This window comes from Mus pahari, chromosome 5 (assembly GCF_900095145.1).
Source record: "Mus pahari chromosome 5, PAHARI_EIJ_v1.1, whole genome shotgun sequence".
NCBI classification, from domain to species: domain Eukaryota; kingdom Metazoa; phylum Chordata; class Mammalia; order Rodentia; family Muridae; genus Mus; species Mus pahari.
In genome coordinates, this window is record NC_034594.1 from 133,326,918 (window position 1) to 133,348,339 (window position 21,422).

The 21,422-nt window shown below is 37.4% G+C and overlaps 1 protein-coding gene across 2 annotated transcripts in view; it reads right to left on the reverse strand.

Annotated features, from left to right (window-relative positions):
- Positions 1-21,422, reverse strand: part of Rabgap1l (RAB GTPase activating protein 1 like) — a 548,268-nt gene that overhangs the window by 210,956 nt on the left and 315,890 nt on the right. For both annotated transcript variants that reach the window (XM_021197282.2, XM_021197283.1), the window contains exons 15-16: positions 8,942-9,016; positions 604-729 (exon numbers count right to left, since the gene is read on the reverse strand). In XM_021197282.2, coding sequence (XP_021052941.1) covers positions 604-729; positions 8,942-9,016 — 201 coding nt within the window. The remainder of the gene's footprint in view (positions 1-603; positions 730-8,941; positions 9,017-21,422) is intronic.

Consider the following 21,422-nt stretch of genomic DNA (forward strand, 5'->3'; position numbering starts at 1 on the left):
GAGAGAGAGAGAGAGAAAGAAAGAAAGAAAGAAAGAAAGAAAGAAAGAAAGAAAGAAAGAAAGAAAGAAAGAAAGAAAGAAAGAAAGAAAGAAAAGAAATCGATCTTTAAATATCCCATCATGATCATATAAAAAATGACAAAGTAAAACTGTACAAGAGTGCAATACAAGATAAATAGTTCCTAACAATGCTATTTATCTTGTAGAGTGTGTGTGTGTGTGTGGGGGGGGGGAGAGTGAGCAAGAGAGAAAGAGAGAGACAGAGACAGAGATAGAGAGACAGAGAGACAACCATTTTTATATCAAATGCTCATATTGAAGAGGACTCAAATGTATCTATTTGATGGTTTAAATGAGGTATCAAAATTGTTATTGAGCCCAACTTGATATATTAGATATAAAGGAATACTAACTTTTGAAAAAAAAAAAACAACTAACTTTTATATCTGAAAAGTGAGAAATAATAATAAAACAAAATAAATGTATTTATAGTCTGGAAGTTGCATTCATTAAACTTTCATAGTAAAATATTGCTCATTAACTCTGTTAGTGATTTTGATAACAATAAATTCATGGGTGATAGAATTTCCCATTTTTCCTTACCTGCATTAGTTTCTCAAGTTGATAGAATTTGCAATGAAGATCTTCAAAATTGTTTCTGTATAAGTCTCTCAATTTATAACCATACATAATATTCACCAAAACACAGAATGCTTGCTCCTCCGGCATCTACGGGAAAACACACATAAGAAAAATGAATGAATGCCGTATGTTCAGACTAACCTTTTATTCTCAAGTGAAGCTGCCTTGCACCTCTATCACCTAAAATACTGTTCTTAACATCAAATCCCAAGTAAGCCTCATGATCTTCTCTTGGATTTCTTCACAAGTGGCTGTTCAAAAAGTTGCATCCCAAGTACCATAGCCAGTCTTAGAGAAATTAATTCATTCAGTCTCTCTATAAGTGGATGACAATTAGCTGAATATTTTATCAACTGGCATCTTACGGGGATGGGGGTGGGGAGGAAATGCTAGTATCTCCTTTAATGTGGTAAAACTGCTGAAGTAGATAGGTAGTTTAATGCCTTTGGGCCTGCCTACACAGAGTTTCTGCACAGCCAAGATACAGGCACTGTGGGAGGCACTGAAAACAAGAATTGAGAGGAATAGACCTTGACGACCAATGAGTGCACAGCAAACTCACATGATTTAAAATTAAATCTTGGGACAGGTGAGACTGGGTGTGTGAAAAGCATTGCTACAGCTAGAGTACACGTAGAGGTCTGATCCAGAATGGGCCAGATCATAATAAATCATTCAAAATAACCACAGAGCAACAACAGGAAGACACAGATTTCTGTTTATCTTTAGACACGCAATATAAATAACACATTTACCTCCTCAATGTCTCTCTTCTTCATATAAAGAATATAGCACATCCAATTAATACACATGAAAAAGTTCGACTTTGATGCAAAAAAAAGTAAACAATACTATGACAACTAACTGACAATTCTAGCCCATAGTCAATACTCGGATACCTAAAATGAATTTATGTCTGTAGTCTTAGCACTTAGGAGAGGCAAAATGATATGACACGAAGGTAGTCCTCAGAGACACAGCATGTGGTGAGCACGGGCTGCTGTGACACTATCTCAGAAAAGCAAGAAAGACAGCTAAAGCCGGGCGTGGTGGCACATGCCTTTAATCCCAGCACTCTGGAGGGAGAGGCAGGNGGATTTCTGAGTTCAAGGCCAGCCTGGTCTACAAAGTGAGTTCCAGGACAGTCAGGGCTATACAGAGAAACCCTGTCTCGAAAAACCAAAAAAAAAACCAAAAAAAAAAAAAAAAAAAATACAGCTAAATGGAACAATATTAGTACTTGATCCAAGAAACTTTTGAAAAAAATCTGTATTTTCTGAACTTCAGTAGTTTTATATTTTAAAACAATTAAGATTGAATACTGGATATGCCTGTACTTTTGAATCTCTCCTACAGTTTCCCCAGCAGTTCCTTACTTAAAACAAAACCACTAAAATGACTGTTAGGCTATTATAATGATTAATGTTTCACTGAACAATACAATTCAATTTATTACTGTTATGCAATTAGTCTAAAATATTAAACAATGAATTTTTAAATAAAATATTAAGGTGCGGGAACATGGTAGATCTTTAATACCAAATTCAGATTTTACTATGTACTCAAGTTTCTTCCAAAAATCAGTTATTAGACTGGGAAAAAGAGAAGATAAACAGTAAAATTTTGTAATTTAAGGTATGACAGTGTCCTCCACGGTTATCTAAAATACAAAATGAAACACCTGCCTAGTATAAGCTCTGAAAATGGTGTAATGTAATCAGATGTTGCAATCACTGTTAGGTAACAAGTGTTGGCAAGGATTTGTCATCTGTATTGATAAGGACCATCAATGGACAGAAACCATTAATGGACGGAGACCACCTCTAAGTCTCACAACAAACTCTGTTTTACAAAGGAAGCCTTTAAGAACCATGTATTGTACATAATATATTTTTGATAAAACCTGAATTTTGATGAAAATAATCTCTGCATGTACTATAAAACTGTTTTTATTCCACCTCATTATGTTTTGCATCTTTTGATCTACCTCTTTCTCTGAAGTCAGTAAGTATTTCACAGAGTTCCTGATTTTCTTTTAAAGATTTATTTATTTTTATTTTTGAGTACATTGTAGCTGTTTTCAGACACACCAGAAGAGGGCATCAGATCCCATTCCAAATGGTTGTGAGCCACCATGTGGTTGCTGGGAATTAAACTGAGGATCTCTGGAAGAGCAGTCAGTGCTCTTAACTGCTGAGCCATCTCTCCAGCCCCCCCACCCCGATTTTTTTTCAACAAAGAGTCATAAGCTCATGAGTCTTCGTTTTCCACTCATATACTGAAAAGCAAATAAAATGATAGCTGCCAGCTATTTGCTTACTTTCTCCTTGAGTGCTCAGTGGCTTCTATATGTTACCAATTTAAATGAGCAGGATCAGGGGCCAAAAGAAAAGTGGTTGTGTATACAATGATTAATTTTAGAAATAATAGCAGCTACCATTATTAGACATACTCATGAGTCCACTTGATTCACAAAATCCTTAGAGTAGGTCTAATTTTACATTTGAGAGGCAACACTAGTGAAGTTCAGAGGCGTTAACTAATTAACCATAACTTTAAGTCAATTAAGGAAAGTCTGGGTTTCAAGTCACTGCTGTTATTTTGTGATATGCACAAAGTAAGTCATACTCTTTATACTCATAACAAGGTCCTCAGTCCTCAATAAGCCTACAAGGGTAATGATATTATTTACATATTAACATGAAGCAACTGAACCCCAGCTTAGGAGTCCTGCCCAAGGTCACATTAACCTAAAAGAATTTAAAGAATGATTCAAATTTATAGCTGCTCTGTTAACTATTGTTTGAAGGGGTTCTGTCTTGAAAGGGCAGACAAGCATAGCTACAAACAGAGATTTAGGATCATAAAATATAAGGCCTGATTTCAAGCTCATTAAAATTTCTGCCACAGAGTTCCCAGTTTTATGCCAATAAATAGCTCCCAAATCAAGGCCTATCATACATGGCAGAAAAACTCCTGAAGAATATGCTACAAAGAGCTTTGGTTATAAACATTTATAATAGACATTTGGAGGTTGCTATCTTGATTCTGTGGAATCTTGATTTCTAAGACAAATAGTAAGTAGCTCTGTTTCTCATTTCTTTTTTATAACATTTTATTATTATTATTATTATTATTTTATGTGTGTGTGTTATGTACATGTGTGTATGCCACATGCATAGGTGGGTGTCCACAGGGGCCAGAAGAGTTCTCTGGAGCTAGAAATAATGATTGTGAGCTGCCTGACTTGGATGCTAGATACATAACTCAGGGCCTCTAGAATAGCAGCTTAACCACTGAGCAATCTCTCCAGCCCAGACTGCTTGTCACTTTTTATTGCCACTGAGAAAGTCATATCTTAATTCTGTCTCTGAAGGAAATTCCATTACAGGACTAATAACTTTTTAATCAATTTTATTCTGAAATACAGTATACAAAATACAAAAAGTCAAATGTATATTCTCTAATAAATAACTGATCATAAAGCAAAAAAAAAAAAAAATGAACTCAGGGCCTAATGCAACCACAAGCTAGTCAAAGAAAGAGAATATTGTTTTAACATTAAAGATCCCTTTGTAACACAGGTACTGGAATGAGGTCCCAGCACATATGCAGCAAATGTTCAGCTCAATCTCCATGTGGGTCTCCCAATAAGTGGAGCAGACCCTCTTCCTAAAGCTGTAGCCTGACTGTGATATCAATTCCCTGACAGGGCTGCCTTGTCTGGCCTCAGAGGGAGAGGATGTGTGTAATCTAGCAGAGACTTGATGTGCCAGGGTTGGGAGATAACCAGGGGAGGACCCCACCTTCTGAAAGGAGAAAGGGAAGAAGGATGGAGAGAGATTATCAGAGGTGGTGTGGTGCTGGGAGGGGAGTAGCACTTGGGATATAAATAAATAAACAAAAAGATCCCTGTGTAAACCTTTTCAGTCATGAACCCCTTCCAATACATCTTTCTAAAAAATTCACTATCCTGCTTTCAACAGGAACCATTACGTTGTTGCACTATATAGTTCTTTCCATCTAAATAATATTCTAAAGGGAAAAGTAATTGTTATTAGATGTTATACAAAACTGAATCATACAAAATGTAATCTTAGACATTCCTTTCTTTAGTATTTCTTTAATATTATAAATATTATTGTAATTTAATTTCTAAAATAGTTTAAAGTTGTTGTGGTTATACCCTCTAACCACAGATAATATATTTCTTATAGCTCACTAAATGGATTAACAGCATCTGTTTGAGAATTCTTGCACTGCTTAACCTACTCAATGTCACAAGCTATTGCCAAAGCCTCTGACATTTTTCTAAGCACAGAAGAATCTAATTTTAAAAGACTACTTAAATATTACACTCTTGAAAATTCAAAACTTTACATTTGAATATGCTTTTCGTTTTCTCATCCCTCTGAGATAAAGGACTGTGGGTGAGGGAAGGGCAGCAATCCACAAAGCAGCAGACAGTGATTAATATGCAGCTTCAAGGATGGCTGCAGAAAAAGCAGCAGCAGCAGCTTATGTAACTGATAAAGTATTAGTCAGCAGGACCCTAATAACATCTCCCTGGGCCCTGAGATGGTGTAGCTGATTAATACTTTAGAATAGCCTATTGTCTTCTATTGGCTTAGACAACAGAGAAAAATAATTCAGGAAAAAAGCCTTTCTGTATTCAAAGTAGCTGACAGGTTGATAGGTGAACAACATATTGATTAATTTCACAAAATAATATAAATTACAAATTAGGATATATTTTTATTAGTATGATGCTGAATATCAGTTAATCTTTTCTTAAGGACCCTGAAAGCATTTCTGTCTTTCACACTATTTCTAAAATACATAGCAACAACTACATAATTCAATTAATTTAGAGTATAAGAGACATTAATGATATGTGTCTTGGGATATACTTTAGGAGATATTTTTAGTGATCAACCTCACAAAGGCTGACTTACTATATGGCCTTCATTACTGTAAACTGGAAACACAAAAAGTTCTGAGTATTTAACTTTTCTAGTTATTTGCCTCATTCTTGCTCTCCTTAGGAGGCAAGAACAGGATGTATTTCCAAATAATTACAAACCTGAAATAAGCCAAGTCTCCCAGAACCTCAAACAAACAGGGGATTTCTTAGGGCTCTGTTCTTACTGAGCTTTAATCAATGCAGCATCATGTGTTTATAAAAGAGCTATGTTATGTTGGGATTTCTTTTCCTTCCAGTAGTCCACCTTAGAGGGAAACTTTGTAAAACCCAGGAAGTAAACAAAACTTAGAGTTTTACAAGACTCAGGAATGAAATAAAGTTAGAAGTCTCAAGAAACTCCTAAATGTTCGTTAGAATGGTCACCAGTACCTTCCCCTGAGTTATTGAACAGTAAGAACTGTCACACAGAAGGCTTTCCAGCCAGCTGCACATTGTGCCAGGAGTGCTAGGAGTTCAGCTTCTCTGTGCTGCTGCTTAGGCTGCAGTGGACATTTTGGTGAGGCAGCTGCCCCTGAGCCCTCCATGCTCCCATCAGTAATCCTGCCCCTACACCCCAGCTAAACTTGGGTCTGTCACTGCTGCTGTCAAAGGTAAGTAGATACCTTGTTCACACCTCCCTAGGACAAGTGAAACATGATGCACAGAGGTAACAATGGCTTATTTCAGAGACTATTCTGTGCAAAACAAAGCAGTAAAACCCTTGACTTGCATCTCAGCTTTTCACCTCAGTGAGGACAAAACTTTAGAACTGGCTTTCTCTGTGAAGAACACATGCCATTCAGTGGGCTGCTGATAGCTCTAATTGCCTTAGAAACTCCCCTTTCAAAGATTTTAAAACAAAATTAATCATTAATCCCAACTTCTTCTATTCACTCTAAATGTCCAGTCTCCTGTGGGACCTAACTATTTTAGATACTACTTGCATTCTGTGTTGGAAAATTATGATAATAAAGTGTTTGATATCACAGACCATCACAAGAAGACATGAAGATGTAAAAAAGAAAAAGAAAGCAAGGCTGCAAGAAGTACCAAAGCACCTGATGCTGCACAAAACGGGAGAGTAACCTAAAGTGAGGTGAGGTGAGTCATGACAACAGCGCCATGGGCATCGCTCTTACGAGAATGAGGAAATCAGCATTAAGACTGAGTCTACTACAAATGCTCATTCATTTCAAGTGCCAGACTCAGCAGTGCCTTAGTTTCACCTGGTTGGGCCTTTCCGCTGCACCAGACACTATGCATTGTTTCCTTCTTTATGGAAGACTCCTCTTCCTCCTCAGACAGTTCAGTGTTTAATGTTCTCAGATTCCATCCTCATTTTCTTAGTCTTGTTTACTCTTCTGAGATTATAGATTTCCTCTCATCATGTCAGCTTTGGTATCTCCCCAAGTATCAGCTCCTAGTGTCAGTGGGCTGCTAGACAGCTCTAACAGTCTCAGAACCTCCCCCACCAATTCAAAGATTTTAAAACAAAATTAATCATTAATCCCAACTTCTTCCATGAACTCTAAATGAATATAATTCTTTTAGCTAAAAGCATCGTAGCCGCCAAGTACCAAGCTGGAGAAATAGGCGTTTCACCTTTCACTTCCTTTCACTAACCCGGAAGCTGCTCACTTTCCTTCGAAACGTTTCTTACTTTCTCCCTTTTCCCAGTCCCAGCATGTCATGGAATCTAGCTAGTCTCTCCACAGCTGTTTGTTCTCTTCAGCTTTGCCCTCTAAGAAAAAACAAACACAAGAATATGAATGTCTACCCTTGCCCAGTGGCTTCTCATTTGTGTTGGAAGGAGGTCACTTTAATGAAATGAGTGTGTAGTCCTTATCATGTGGCCCATCCCTATCATATCATTTTTACCCCACATGTACACAAGTGTGGTTTCTCTCTAAATAGAGTACCAATTTGTTTTCATACACTTGATCTCATTCATTTTGTCTACAATTCTTCAACTTTAATTATTATTTCTTGCTAAAATAGCTACCTGTTCCAGAAAGTTGTTCTAACAGTTCAGTCGGAACCGGACTGGGCAAGTCCGTGGACTATCTTGCCCAGGGCCTCACTGTGATGAGCACATTAAGTTCTCCAGTGAGCATTTATTGTTTCTCTCATCAGAAATATCAATGAAGACACAGAAAGGAGAATAAGAATTTGTTTGAATTGCTTGTATCCCATCCTAGATACAAACTACAAATGTAATCCCACTTCAAAGCCCAGAACCTGGCAACTGATGCTAAATGAAAGTGACTGACAGGAAGAAGTTTATAAAAATAAATCAGAGAAAATCTAGCAGATTTTCCTTGTTATAGTATAATAGTTCATAGTGGTCTGAGTTCTGATGTTTGTGCTTATGCTGATATTTTTATTCAAGATAGCTAAGCTAAAATTAAATCCAAATAAGCAATTTATTTGCTTCTAGATAGCAAAACTAATTGAAAAACTCTTTGGCCAACAATTTCTGGCCCAAATTGAAAACTATCGCATGGGCAAGAACTAATCTCTGACACTATTAATGATACTCTGTTAGGCTTGCAGACAGGAACCCAGAATAATTGTCCTCTGAGAGGCTCCACCAAGCAGTCAATGGAAACAGATGCAGAGACCTACAGCCAAATCTTAGATGGAGCTTGGGTAGTCTTGTGGAAGAGTGGGAGGGAAGGACTAAGGAACCCAAAGAACTCAACAGGAAGACCAACAGAGTCAACTAACTTGGACCCTTGGGGGCTCCCAGAAACTGAACTACCAACCAAAGAACAGGCATGGGCTAGATCTAGAAACCCACAAGCACATGAAGCAAAGGTGTGGCTTGGTCTTCATGTGGGTCCACCAATAACTGGAGTGGGGGCTGTCCTTGAATTTGTTTCCTGTCTGTGGATCCCATTCCCCTGAGTGGGCAGCCTTGTCTGGTCTCAGGGGGAGAGAATGAATCTGGTCCTGCAGAGACTTGGTGTGCCAGGGTGGGGTGATAGGCAGGGCGAGCTCCTACTTCTTAGAGAAGGAGAGAATAGGAGGGGAGCTGGAGGGGACTGACAAGAGAGGGAAGCTGAATATTGGCTGTAAAGTAAATAAATTAATTAATGAATGAAAAATGTAGCACTTTAATAAAAAAGAAATAAAGGAAGGAAGAAAGGAAGGTAGACAGACAGACAGGCTGTTGTGTCTTGGAAAAAGATGTTGTAATTTATCATCCAAGGTATAATTTAAGGAGATATGCTATGTATAAGCTTCCTATAGTGGGACATCAGCAGGAATATCAAAACCCTGTAGAAAATAGCCCTCAGTACCACTATGCTATTTAGAACATGGAAAATTACTTACATGCAACAGTAATACAGCAGCAAGAAAAGACTGTCCTTGACAATACCCAATGTCTTCATCAAACACAGAGTAGGCCTAGAGAAAGATAACGAAAAAGTCGTATTAAGAAGACTCATAAATTTAACTTACATGTTGGTTGCAATCAGGTGCCTGCTTGCCTTATCTCTGACCTTTCTGTCACATTTGCACTGATTTTTCCGTTTGGGTTCATATGCCACCCACGCAGCGGGACTCCTCTAAGATACCTTTTCCAAAGCAGCCCTACATGTTCAAGTATCACAGGCTCATCCTCAGGATATGAAATAAACAGACACTCAGATACCTAAATTATTACTTTAGCCAAGGTACATGAACCATGGGAACCTGGGTAAGTGGTGGGGGAGTACAAGGCTGATATGAGAGTTCCAGGGCACTGCAATAGAAAAAACTCAAAGCTTCTCAAAACTCTAGTATGGATTCATCATTCTAATAAACAAAATCAATTAACAACTAAAACCTCCAAACAGGGTTTCCAACCTGTTGATAGCTGCCAAGAACCACTAACACTATGACCCAACACAAAATTATAACCAATTAGTGATTTTTTTCATTTGTGAGTTTATAAAATGTGAGCTTACAGATGGCATTGCTTTGCCATGTTAAAAGGTTGTATATACCTGCTGTAAGCCCTTAATGATCTTCAAATGACTCTCCCATTTTCTAAATGCTGCTGAGTAAAAATGGCTCTTGTTATGTCTATTGCTAGACAAGGCAGACACATATAAAATTGCCCTGCACATTTTGCAGGATGTCCTGTATTGCACTGTACACCATTCCTTTCCACCTGCACAGACAAGAGCAGAGAAGGCTCCAAACCTCTCACTTCTGCAGTATTGTGACACTCTACATACACAGAGAGTGAAGGCATGCCTGAGTTTACCACTGGTGGGTTGAGTAAAGGGAAGATAATCTAAGTGCCTCATCTGTCTCTTGGTAAAGAATGGCAGAATGACTAGATCCAAGAACTGAAGAAACTCTCAGTTCAATCAGCCAAGCAGCAAGGAGAGATCTCAGTAGCCAGATCTGATAAAAGACTGATGCGGTTAGTTCACCAAAGATCCCAGTCAGACACTCACTACAAAGAACACCAGTATGCTAATGAGTACAGACACATTAACGTCTGCCAGAGGTGATAGGAAGTGATTAATAGTGAGGATAGGAGTTGTTGTTTTGTTTTTGTTTTTTTTTATTTTTAACTGATGAATCTGCTTCAAATTGAATAGCAGAGATTATACTGAAACCCACTGATTTGTACTGAACTTCGCTATATGAGTTCTTTCAATAATAAAGAAAAATATGTTAAAAAGCATACTTACAAGTACACATGTACATATACATCTATGTGTATACACATACATCCCCTAGTTTCAACCACTGAGAGGACTTTCAAGAAATGACACCCAAGAACAGTCATCACTCTTCATTTCCAAATCTTGGTTCCTTCCCATTTTGATTAAAGGAACTGAGTCTTCTGGAAAACTGGATGAGCTTAAGCTAAGCAAAGAAATAAGAAATAAGCACAGAACCTATTTCTGAGCAATAATGGAAGGCCATGCTCACAAAGTTAGAAAATTTCCCAAAGGAATATAGAAGCCTGCTTGAAGATATCTCACTGGCTAATTTGGAGATAATTTGAGCACCAAAACGAGCAACAATAGTGACAGAACATAAAATGTAACAGAATGAATACAGTAAGGATCCTAATCAATTAGACCTAGCAAAAGGGCCCTAACAAATTGGTGGGTTGTTTTAAAAAGGGGAGTTGAACATAAGTTGGGAAAGGTGGAGTACAGGCACATCTTAGAAAAGTCAGAGAGTACAATAGAGAGAAGATATAAATGAAATATAGAGAATGTGTATATGGAATTATTAAAGAATTAACAAAAATATTATTTTGAAAGAAATAATCCTTAAGCACACACGTCTATGACAATAAATAAATGAGTGAATATATCAAAAATATAATTCACAATGGTGAATTTATATAGCCAAAAAAATCTCAACAAAATACCTATTAACTATAAAGAATTAAAGAGAAACATTTCATAATGGATAAGCCTGATAGACAAAACCTTATTTATATAATCAAAGTGACGATCACCCAAAAATCGGAAAAGTGAAACTGTATAGAATTTAAGAAGAAATAGGTACAAATGATCTCTTCTGTATGATTCGTGTCAGAGATGTATAACTCAAATATAACATGAGAGTACATCAGAAGAGGTTGAATTTGGAGGCAATCTCAAGAAGCATCTGGTCTATAATCTTTAAAAATTGTAACACCAAGAGAGTTAAGAAAACAGTGATCTAGACCGATAAAATTCAAGAGTCAGTGAGAACTAAATAAACCTGTCATCTAACCCCACATCCGATAGAGGGCTAATACCCAAAATATATAAAGAACTCAAGAAGTTAATCAGCAATAAAAAACCCAACCAACCCAATCAAAAAATGGTATATAGAACTAAACCAAGAATTCACAACTGAAGAATCTTGAATGGCTGAGAAGCACCTAAAGAAATGGTCAAAGTCCTTAGTGATCAGAGAAATGCAAATCAAAACGACCCTGAGATTCCATCTTACATCAATCAGAATGGTTAAGATCAAAACCTCAGATGACAACACATGTTGGAGAGGATGTGGAGAAAGAGGAACACTTCTCCATTGCTGGTGGGAATGCAAACTGGTACAACCACTGTAAAAATCAATCTGGAGGTTCCTCAGAAAACTGGAAATAGATCCACCTGAAGACCCAGCAATACCACTCTTGGGAATATACCCAAAAGATGCCCCACCATGCCACAGGGGCACATGTTCCACTATGTTCATAGCAGCCTTATCTGTGATAGCCAGAAGCTAGAAACAACCTAGATGTCCCATGATAGAAGAATGGATACAGAAAATGTGGTTCATTTACACAATGGAATATTACGCAGCTATAAGAACAGGGACATCCTGAGTTTTGCAGGCAAATGGAAGGAACTAGAAAATATCATCTTGAGTGAGGTAACTCATACCCAAAAGGACATGCATGGTATGTGCTCACTAATAAGTGTATATTAGCCAAACAAAACAAAACAAAACAAAACAAAAAACTACAGAATACCCAAGATACAGTCCACAGAACTCAAAATGGTGAGCAAGCTAAAGTGCCCAAGTGAGGATGCCTCAGTCCCACTTGGGAGAGAGAAGAAAGCTATCACAAGTGGCAGGGAGAGGGGAACCTGATCTGGTATTGGGTAAGGGAAAAGGACTGAAGCCCCGAGGGCCAGCAGAAAGAATGGAAACAGGCAACCTCAGGAAATAAACTCTATTTTTTTTTCTATACACATCTACTAACCTGATCATCAGTAAGCATGAGTGATGTCTACTGCTCAATAGCTGCAGTGCTTCAGTGCTACGTGATAGACTAGGAGTTGGGACAATGACTATGTGGGACAATGTCCTTGCTTCTAAGAAAGATATCTGGGGCAAAGAGTTATCATGCTTATAAATCACACTCAAAGTAATTAGTGAAACAAAATTCTGACCATGCAACTCTCCTGTAAGTTTGAGAATGTTAAATAATATATATATATATATATATATATATATATATATATGTATAAGTAAACATATGTAGATATATATACAAATCCCATACTACTTTATTTATCAAATGTAATAAAAAGTTAGCTAAAAAGGTTAAGTTTTTCCTATATGCTGATAAGAAGAACATGAACATAAGCTCTAAAAATAGATTCACTGATATGAAATACTCTGAACTAAACTGGATGTATTCACAAATATTCACTAAAAAGCTACTTTCTTATCTAACATAGTTGGCACAATTCCTAGACGTAGGCTTCTTTTTATAACAGATTTTAAAAGAAGCCATTGGCAATAATTTAAAACTATCCTGACTCCTTTATAAGCAGTAAATGCAAAAATGAAATGAAATAAAATAAAATAAATACAAACCTAGACTACCACATTTTTAACATTTTAACCACCCCCACAAAATAAGCTGCTACATGATTATTGGAAATTGTTCACTGCACTTAGGTTATGACCTTGGACTCTGATTTGGTAATGGATATATTACAGGAGAACAGCACTCAGGCACTCGTACAAACAAATAAAAATCAAGAGTCTGGCCTTTACGGAGTTTAACCTGCAAAGACTTTTGGAATATGAAGTGCTTCCCAGAGGAGGGGCCGGGAGCACTAAGGACCTTTAGCAGCTCGTGTGCACTGCCACTGCATACTGTGCTAGGCAAGCCGTAGGAGCGATGTGAAGGCAGAGGCAAACCTCAGACGTCTCCCTTTGATCGCCTCTCCTTAGAAGTATATAGTAAAGCAAGATATATCATCAAATGATTTTTTTTCCATGCAGGTAGAATTATAGTGAGTCCTAATGTCTCCCAATATGCTCCAACAACCCCCACTTCCCTAATATCTTCTTAAATATTAAGCCTGTCCTGCTGATAGGCTTCTCACATGATATGAAATACACAATCTGTTTCATCTGCTCAAGTATGTAAAGTTAACATTATTGACAAAAGGGGATTAGTGCTCAGAGTGACCAAACAAGGAAATGGAATATGCCCAAGATAACATTTTGCCTCAAAGACTGCCCTCAATGGAGAAACACTGTGTTCAAATTATTATCTACAATAATCTTAATCCTAAAGAATAATTTTTTGCTTTGTTTTACTTTGTGTGTTTTGAGAAAGTGCTTTGGAAAGCCTGGAATGGAGTTTTTTTTTTTTTTTTTTAATGTACAACAGGCACTTAACTCAATCCTCCTACCTCAGCCTCCCAAGGAAAAGGATTCCAGGCAGATACTACCTTACCCGGCCTCACTGGAAAAACTTTTAGGTTAATTTCATTTTGGAAGTTGGAAGATGGCTTGCTTTGTAGCACAAGGACCTGAGTTCAAGCCCCTAGAACCATTTAAAAATCTCAGGCATGGCAGTGCACTGCTTGTAATCCCAGCACTGGGGAGGCAGGCAAAAGAGGATCCCTAAGGCTTGCTGGAAACCAGTCTAGGATAACTGATGATCTCAATGAGAGACTGCCCTGAAAGAGATGGATAGCACTCATGAGTATGACATGAGTATGACTCAGGTCTTCACAGGCATGTGCACAAACGTGTACACACACCTACACACATAAGTACCCACGCATATATGTGTGCTTGTATACAGGAACACTCATATGCAGATGCATTCACACACTAGAATTATATCATGTCTCTTTGATTTTTATGGCCTGATATTTTGGGCTATATATAGATGGCAACATGAATACTACAGTGACATACATGGGCAATGTAGCATCATTTCACAGAGCAACTTCTTGTCTTTTATATGAAATGACAGGCTGTGGTACTCTATATTGATCATCCAGCTACCCTCTTTTAATGTAGTCAAGAAACTATTTTTTCTTAAAAACTAAGAAAGGAATATGAAATATCACAATAAAATCCCTAAGGCAATCTAATTTCACTTGCTTGAGTGTGCATGTAACACATAAGATTGCCAGCTCTGGGTTAATCTGTATGTCACTGTGGATAGAGTGGGTAGGACAACTTTCGCAGAAGAGATGGGTTACTCAGATCCAGACAGATGGGGAGGAGGAGGAGAGCAATTCAGATTCATTCTTCCTAAGAGAAAAGGCAGGAAGAGGTCTAAGTAAGGAGGAGGCTGCAGAGTTATAAAGATACTGGCAACTGTGTACAATTAGTAAACAGGACACAAACCCTGTAATTCCGTACCATACAGAAGTCACTCTAAATCTGCTGTCCAGGACATTTATACCATTTCAGCCTAGCACAGGAAGAGTTCTGAATTGAGAGAAAAATAATAACCTGAAAGGAAGCATGAATGCACTTTATCTTTGCAGGACTTTCTCATTCGTTTTTAGGAAAAAAAAAATCTTACTTTGCTCAACGAACAGCAACACTGACTTCTAAAGCTTGACCACATATAATCCTCTATTGCATGTTCACAGCCCCGCATAAGCCTCCAGTAGCTATGTGATGGCTCAACAGGCGATTCAGGTGAAAGACACTGTATGAGCTGTACGGAAACTAGACAGCTATTTCAAAAAAAGCTCTTCTAGGACCGTGCACTTGGAAAAAGTCTTATATGTCATCGGGCACTCTCAAGAGTACTGCAAATCATTTGTTCTCTCTCTACAATGCCAGTTTCACTAAGTTGACCTTTTCCTTGTTAGATTTCAAAATAAATTTGTATACATGCATTTTTCTTTGCATTTGAATATCATTTTACAGTCTTCTGACTTTCATTTATGATGTTTAAACTAAGATTAACTTGCAACACTAAGAAAACTCTCAGGGTATAAAGAACATGGCTTCTGGGATTAGCTAGGACAGCTAGACAGTTGATGTCCTTCCTATCTGTATGATAAATGTCAATACTCAGCCTTCCTGAGGAAGTTAACCTCGAATTCAGATGGCATGCATAATATGATGTTTACAAATGGGCCTGACATAGTCCCTAACATATGGGAGTTTTTTCATAAGTATTTTTCACTAAACATATATAATCAAAGAAATACTACAAAATTTTAAACTGAATGCTAATTCTGGCTATGTAGTGGGCTATATACTTTTAGGATTCATTTAACTTTTCTGATTATCATTTATGAAATTCTGGAAATTCTATTTCCCTATGGATAACAATAGGTGTCAAATGAGAAGATTTCAGAAGTTCTTTATAAACCATAAGACTTCATGAGTTTCTACTGTGTTGCTCAACATTAAGAAGATTTGAAAGAATTCATTTTCCTTAGGAAAGTTAATTTACTTTGAGAATACACTGCTGTCCCTCAGGGTCTATTGAAAACACTTAATAGAGTGCTTTTTAAAGATGTGCTGGCAAAGCAGGTAGCCCCAGAGATTCAAAGGACTCCTCTGTAGTCAATATTTAGATTCACCTCAGAAATAATATCGTAATTCAAAGACATTCACCTGAACTCAAGAGGCAGACAGATAACCTGCACAGAATTTAAAAGGCTGCTTAATTCTCCAAAGGGTTCCTGATCCTCCAAGGTACTACGTGTAACTCGCCTGGCAGAAACACAGATACTTTCAAGGGACACTTGTGTCTGTCAACCAGACTACTGAACCAATGCCCACTCCCACACCAAGTACAGAGACTTTCTTAGGAATCGCATACTGGGAGAAGGAAAAGGGTCCATCCAGATGGGGGAACTTATCTCCTGGAAAGAGACTTCATACAGTCCTAACAACCTGTCAGACCACTTTATCTGATGAAGCTAAAGCCCAAAATAGGATATCTGGTCAGTGGGGAGCAGGACCACACACTAACCAGGACTGGTTAGTCAGTCATAGCCTTCATTCCTTTAGTTCTTTATTAAACTTCAATTTTACTTCAAGACCACTTCCCATCAAGACAGACTGGGGAGGTTTGCTAGTTTGTCCTTTTTCCCAGTATAGTCACAAGGATAATTTTAATTGACTCTATTAATTGACTCTATTGACTTGAAGATGTGCAGTTGAATCTGGCTTGGGCACAAGCTATGAACCCAAGTACAGTAACATATTCTGAATTAAATTCCTTTGGCCCACTTTGATCCAAGATTACCTCCCTCCAAACCAAAGGGGCTTCATGTCTTTGAATCTGGTTGGTTAAAGAATGAGACTCATAGGGACTGCTTGGGCAAATGTGGTACTGTAGTTTGATCCCCACAGGCTTGCATGTTCAGCACTTCTCATGTAAACTTTAGGATGTACAGCATTATAAAAGGAGAAGATCACCAGAAACATGTCCTTCATCCTACTTGTTCTGACCACCACCTCCTGCCTGTCTTCTCTCTATCCAGTCTGAAATATGGCCGCTGCTGTGCTGTTAAGTACACTTGGCCATTGTGTGCTGCCTCTCAGGCTCACAGAAATGTTCTCTTTGTCCTGCTAGGAACTTTGTCACATAAATGAAAACCTTAAGACACAAAGCTACACAAAGTAGATTATCACTTGTTCGAAAATGCTTTCATTTGAATTTCATTTTCATTTCATTCAGCCACTCCAAAGAAGAGAATTTAATTAAAAGTAGTAAAATAGCTAGAAAGTTCTATTAAAAATATAATTAACTCAGTGAAAAGTAATTTATTCTCAACCATAAGTACCTTCTCCAAGTCTAGAAAACAATGTTAATAATACCATATCTTACTCAAAAATTGGTATCGTTTGCATTCTCAAAACTGTATGTTTTGTTACTATCAAAACCAATACCTTAAATGTTATAGCTTTTAAAATAAATCCAATAGTATTTTGATGTGAAGTACTTAATATAATAGAGGTTATATTTATTTTGTTTTTCCACAATACATTATAGTACCAAATTATTAACCCACATGAACGAGAGTATTGATCTCTCTGTAATACATTCAATTTCTTTCATTAAATTCCCAGCAGTAGCTCCTTTTTCAGAAAGCACCAGTACTAATCAAAACATTAGAAAAAGTAGTATGCACAAATTAAGTTGAATGTCCAAAGTCACTTCAATCTATACTGTTGTGAGTAATGTTTTAACTGATTATTACGATGGGATGATGAGCTTAGGTCTTCTAAAGAGACCTATATCTAACAGTCAGTCTACATAAACTTCACGTGGTGCTACAAACAAACAGCACAGAGAAAGCCAGGGAAAGCCCTCAACCTAGAGTGTAGCACTGGGGCTGAGAGCTAGTGACTGACAGTGCATAACTGTTACATTCTATGTTTATCTGCAGAATTTAAAAGAATAAAATTTAAAGAGCTTTTAGAATCACAGCAAATTAGAAGTAGAAGAAATGTTTTGGGAGGCTACATCTCTACTGAGGAGTTAACCCCATAAAAGGTTTTTCTGAAGTTTTTATCCTATTCTTTCCCAGTCTGAGACAAGTCATTACTTTATGGGAGAACCAAAACCTGACCCACGACTCCTGATGTCCAGTGCTTAAACCATACCAAGTTGTCTCAGAAGCTAAAACATATTTATATATTGTATGTAATTAGAAAATAGCTATGTGGTTCAAAGGCACAGTCAGTATCTCTTCAAGGACATTCTGAAAATATGATACTGAATAGAAAAGACAGGGGTAGGAAGAAAGAAACATTTTTATTTGCAGAAATCTCTAAACTATTAAACTCTCATCACAACTCTCTCCAAACAAACTTATGACAACAGACAAAGATTTGAACCATTTCAATTACTTCCTACTCTGAAAAAAGATGTAAGAGGTGAAACGAATTGACAGGCCCATTAAAACCTGACAGCAAATGTTTAGCAGTTTCCTCTACTGTGAAGATCCAAACCAGTTCATGGTGCACTAGAGCCACAGAGAATGTCTCAATCACAAGGTCAGACTCAATGACAAGGTCAGACTATGATATCCTTGAGCCTGGCGCTGGTTTCTATGTTTACACTAATTAATACATTCCTAGTAGTGTTGGCTCAATTTAAAGGCTGGCATATTTTGTCTGTAGAGAATACCTACTGAGGAGGATTATTGCAAAGAAATGAGGTAATATATATGCAAACACCATGCAAATGGAAAGGTCCTAGAATGTTAATATGTGGTAAACACTGTGTTTTTTTGTAAAAGATCTTTAACTTTGATGCTTGGGTCTAAGATAAATCAGTCTAAGTGGTAAATCATTTTCTTTTAAAATAAAAATCAATACAAGTAATTGTACCATCACTATTTCATTATACCACTAAACTAGAGCTGGTATAAGACAAGAAAAAGAAGGATTTGTAAACGGGAAGTGAAATGACTCTATGTAAAGATTATACAAAAAAGTAACTTAATAAGAACAAAGAACCACTAGTGTTTATTCTATATTTTATGTTTATCATACAGATATGGCGTGGGAGTTATAAAATGAAAGGACTAGGACAGCCACTGGATTCAAAAGAACAAACAAGACCTTCACATATACACAGATACCCTCCTGCAAACTCACACTCACAGAGTAAATGACATCATTTTTAACAATCAAGGAAAGTGGAAACAGTACCTTGAAAATAATATTTACTCCTATACTAGTTATGCAAATATTGTATTATACATAATATATACACTATAATCATGCAAAATTATTTTATTTTATACAAGCAACTAAAGCTTCTTGCTAAGACTGGACTACTAAATAACAGTAAGTTGAGGAGAAAGAACAGGTCAGTCACAAACCAGTGGTCCATGCAGTAGACCCCTAGCAAATTTTAGGCTTACAGTATTTTCTCATATATATACGCATATCTAACATATAATATACAATATCCTTAGAACCTGGAGTTGGGTTCTATGTCTATTTATGTGGTACAATGCACATAGTGTCTAAAATGACTATATAATGTGTATATAAATGTATTAATGACTATTCTATAAAGAATCAGAGTTGGATTACTATCACAACAAAGTAAAGGATAGCAAGATTTTACTAGTGCTCAGTGAACTTGTATCTTTGTGTTCATCTATTTTTCAGAAATTTCTCTTTTAAATATAATATAATGAAGCAAATAATATTTTTACTAGAAGGGATCCAACTAATAAGCCAGAACTGAATGAATATAGAGCCATATGTTATAGTCATGAAAAAAGTAGTATCAGCAGGAAAAAGTGAGGGAAAAGCCACTGACTGCCTGAGACTATACTAACTGCCAGGGGATGTGCTACTCCGTATGTCACAAGCCAGAGTCTTCTAAATCAACTTAGAATCTTTAAAACATTTTCTACAGTGTTATATGACCCAGAATCAAATAATTTACCTATAGAATTTTTTAAATGGTGGGAAAAACTGTCGATATTTCTTTTACCTTTTTATAAATATATAATGAATGCACTCTATTTTTGATAATTTTTAAATTAGATGATTTTAAATGTTAAAATTTTGTATTTTTAAATTAGATTTTAAAGATTAGTATACCTTCATATTTTAAATTATATATATATATATGGTTCAAAAATAAAGACATATGAAAATAGATTTGTTTGTTTACTTAATTTTATTGTTTTAATTCAGTGCTCAACACTAATGTCAGAGCGCTGCTTGTGGTAGACGGGTACCCTACCCCTGAAACATATCCACAGCCTTCTCTCTGATCTGTAGATAACATCTGAAATAGTTAGGAGAGGGAGAGAGTTAGAGAAGAGAGACAGGAAAAGAGGAGGAAAAATGAGAAAGAGAAGCAGAGGAGCGGGGAGGGAGAGGAAAATTGATGGAAGGAAGGAAAGGAGAGAGGAAGAGGCAGAAGACAAGAGAAAGGAAGAAAAGCAAAGAACAAAAGGGGAAAAATCATAACATGCAAGAGGCATTTTACTGAGAGATATGCCATTTCCACTTCCAAAATTTAAAACTATTCTTGGTTAGCAATGCATTTCTGTGTTCAAAACAAAACAAAGCAAAACCCAGTAACTACCAAATGACACGGATTTGTGAATACTTGAGAATAGCTACTGGCTCTTTGCTACCCCTTAGAAAGGCTAACTTCATCATGTAGGTACTGTCATCACACTTGGCTTTTTTCTCTGCATAGTCGGATGATGGTGTGTGTCACCACTGATCAGTGACAGTCTCTATGGGAACAGCAGTGAGAAGAACATTTATGCCCATGGTGCTGCACCTGAAAAATCACTAACTTGTTGGCTCTTCTCCCCAACAGAATCTTTAACTGCAAACAACAAAGCAGCTTTTTTCTTGGTCTCCTAATGATGAGGAAGATGAGAGGTTTCAAAATGATACCCACACAAAGATGTAGGAACGTGCCAGTACTCAACAAGCGGCCTACACTAGTTCTCATTCTTGCCTGTCATCAAAAAGTGAAGACAATTCTTGCATTATCTCATCTGACAGAACTTTCTGTTCTTTTCCTGCTAGCAGGAGAACCAAACTGGATTGTGCTGTGTCTCCTTCAGAACAGGAAGCAGGAAGGGCATCCCTAGGCTTAGTGTGGAAGATCTGGTGGCATTTGTATAAACAGATAATACAATGCATGTAAAACATGGAGATAGAAACAGAATACAACAATCTAATGAAAGGTCCCTAAAAAACAGCCCTGACATTGCATTACAAAAGGTGAGAGCGGCTCTGGTACACTACCAGTGAGAGGGGGCCCTGCAGAAGCAACACAGCTGCTGGGACAGACTCCTCATCTGGCTCCAGACATCCTGCACCTTTCCCTCCAGAGGAGAGCTGGTAAGAGAGCCATCTTTGCTCCAGTGCACTGACAGGGAGAGGGCAGCCTGCAGAAGCAACACAGCTTCTGGCTCCAATCATCCAGCACCTTTCTTGCCTGAGGAGGGGTGTCCACCAGGGAGGATCTCAAGGCCTGAGCTGGCAGGAGAGCCATCTTTGCTCCAGTTCGCCTAGGCTCCAGTCTGCACTGGAAAGAGTGTGGACCGCAGAAGCTACACAGTTTTGGGACAGACAG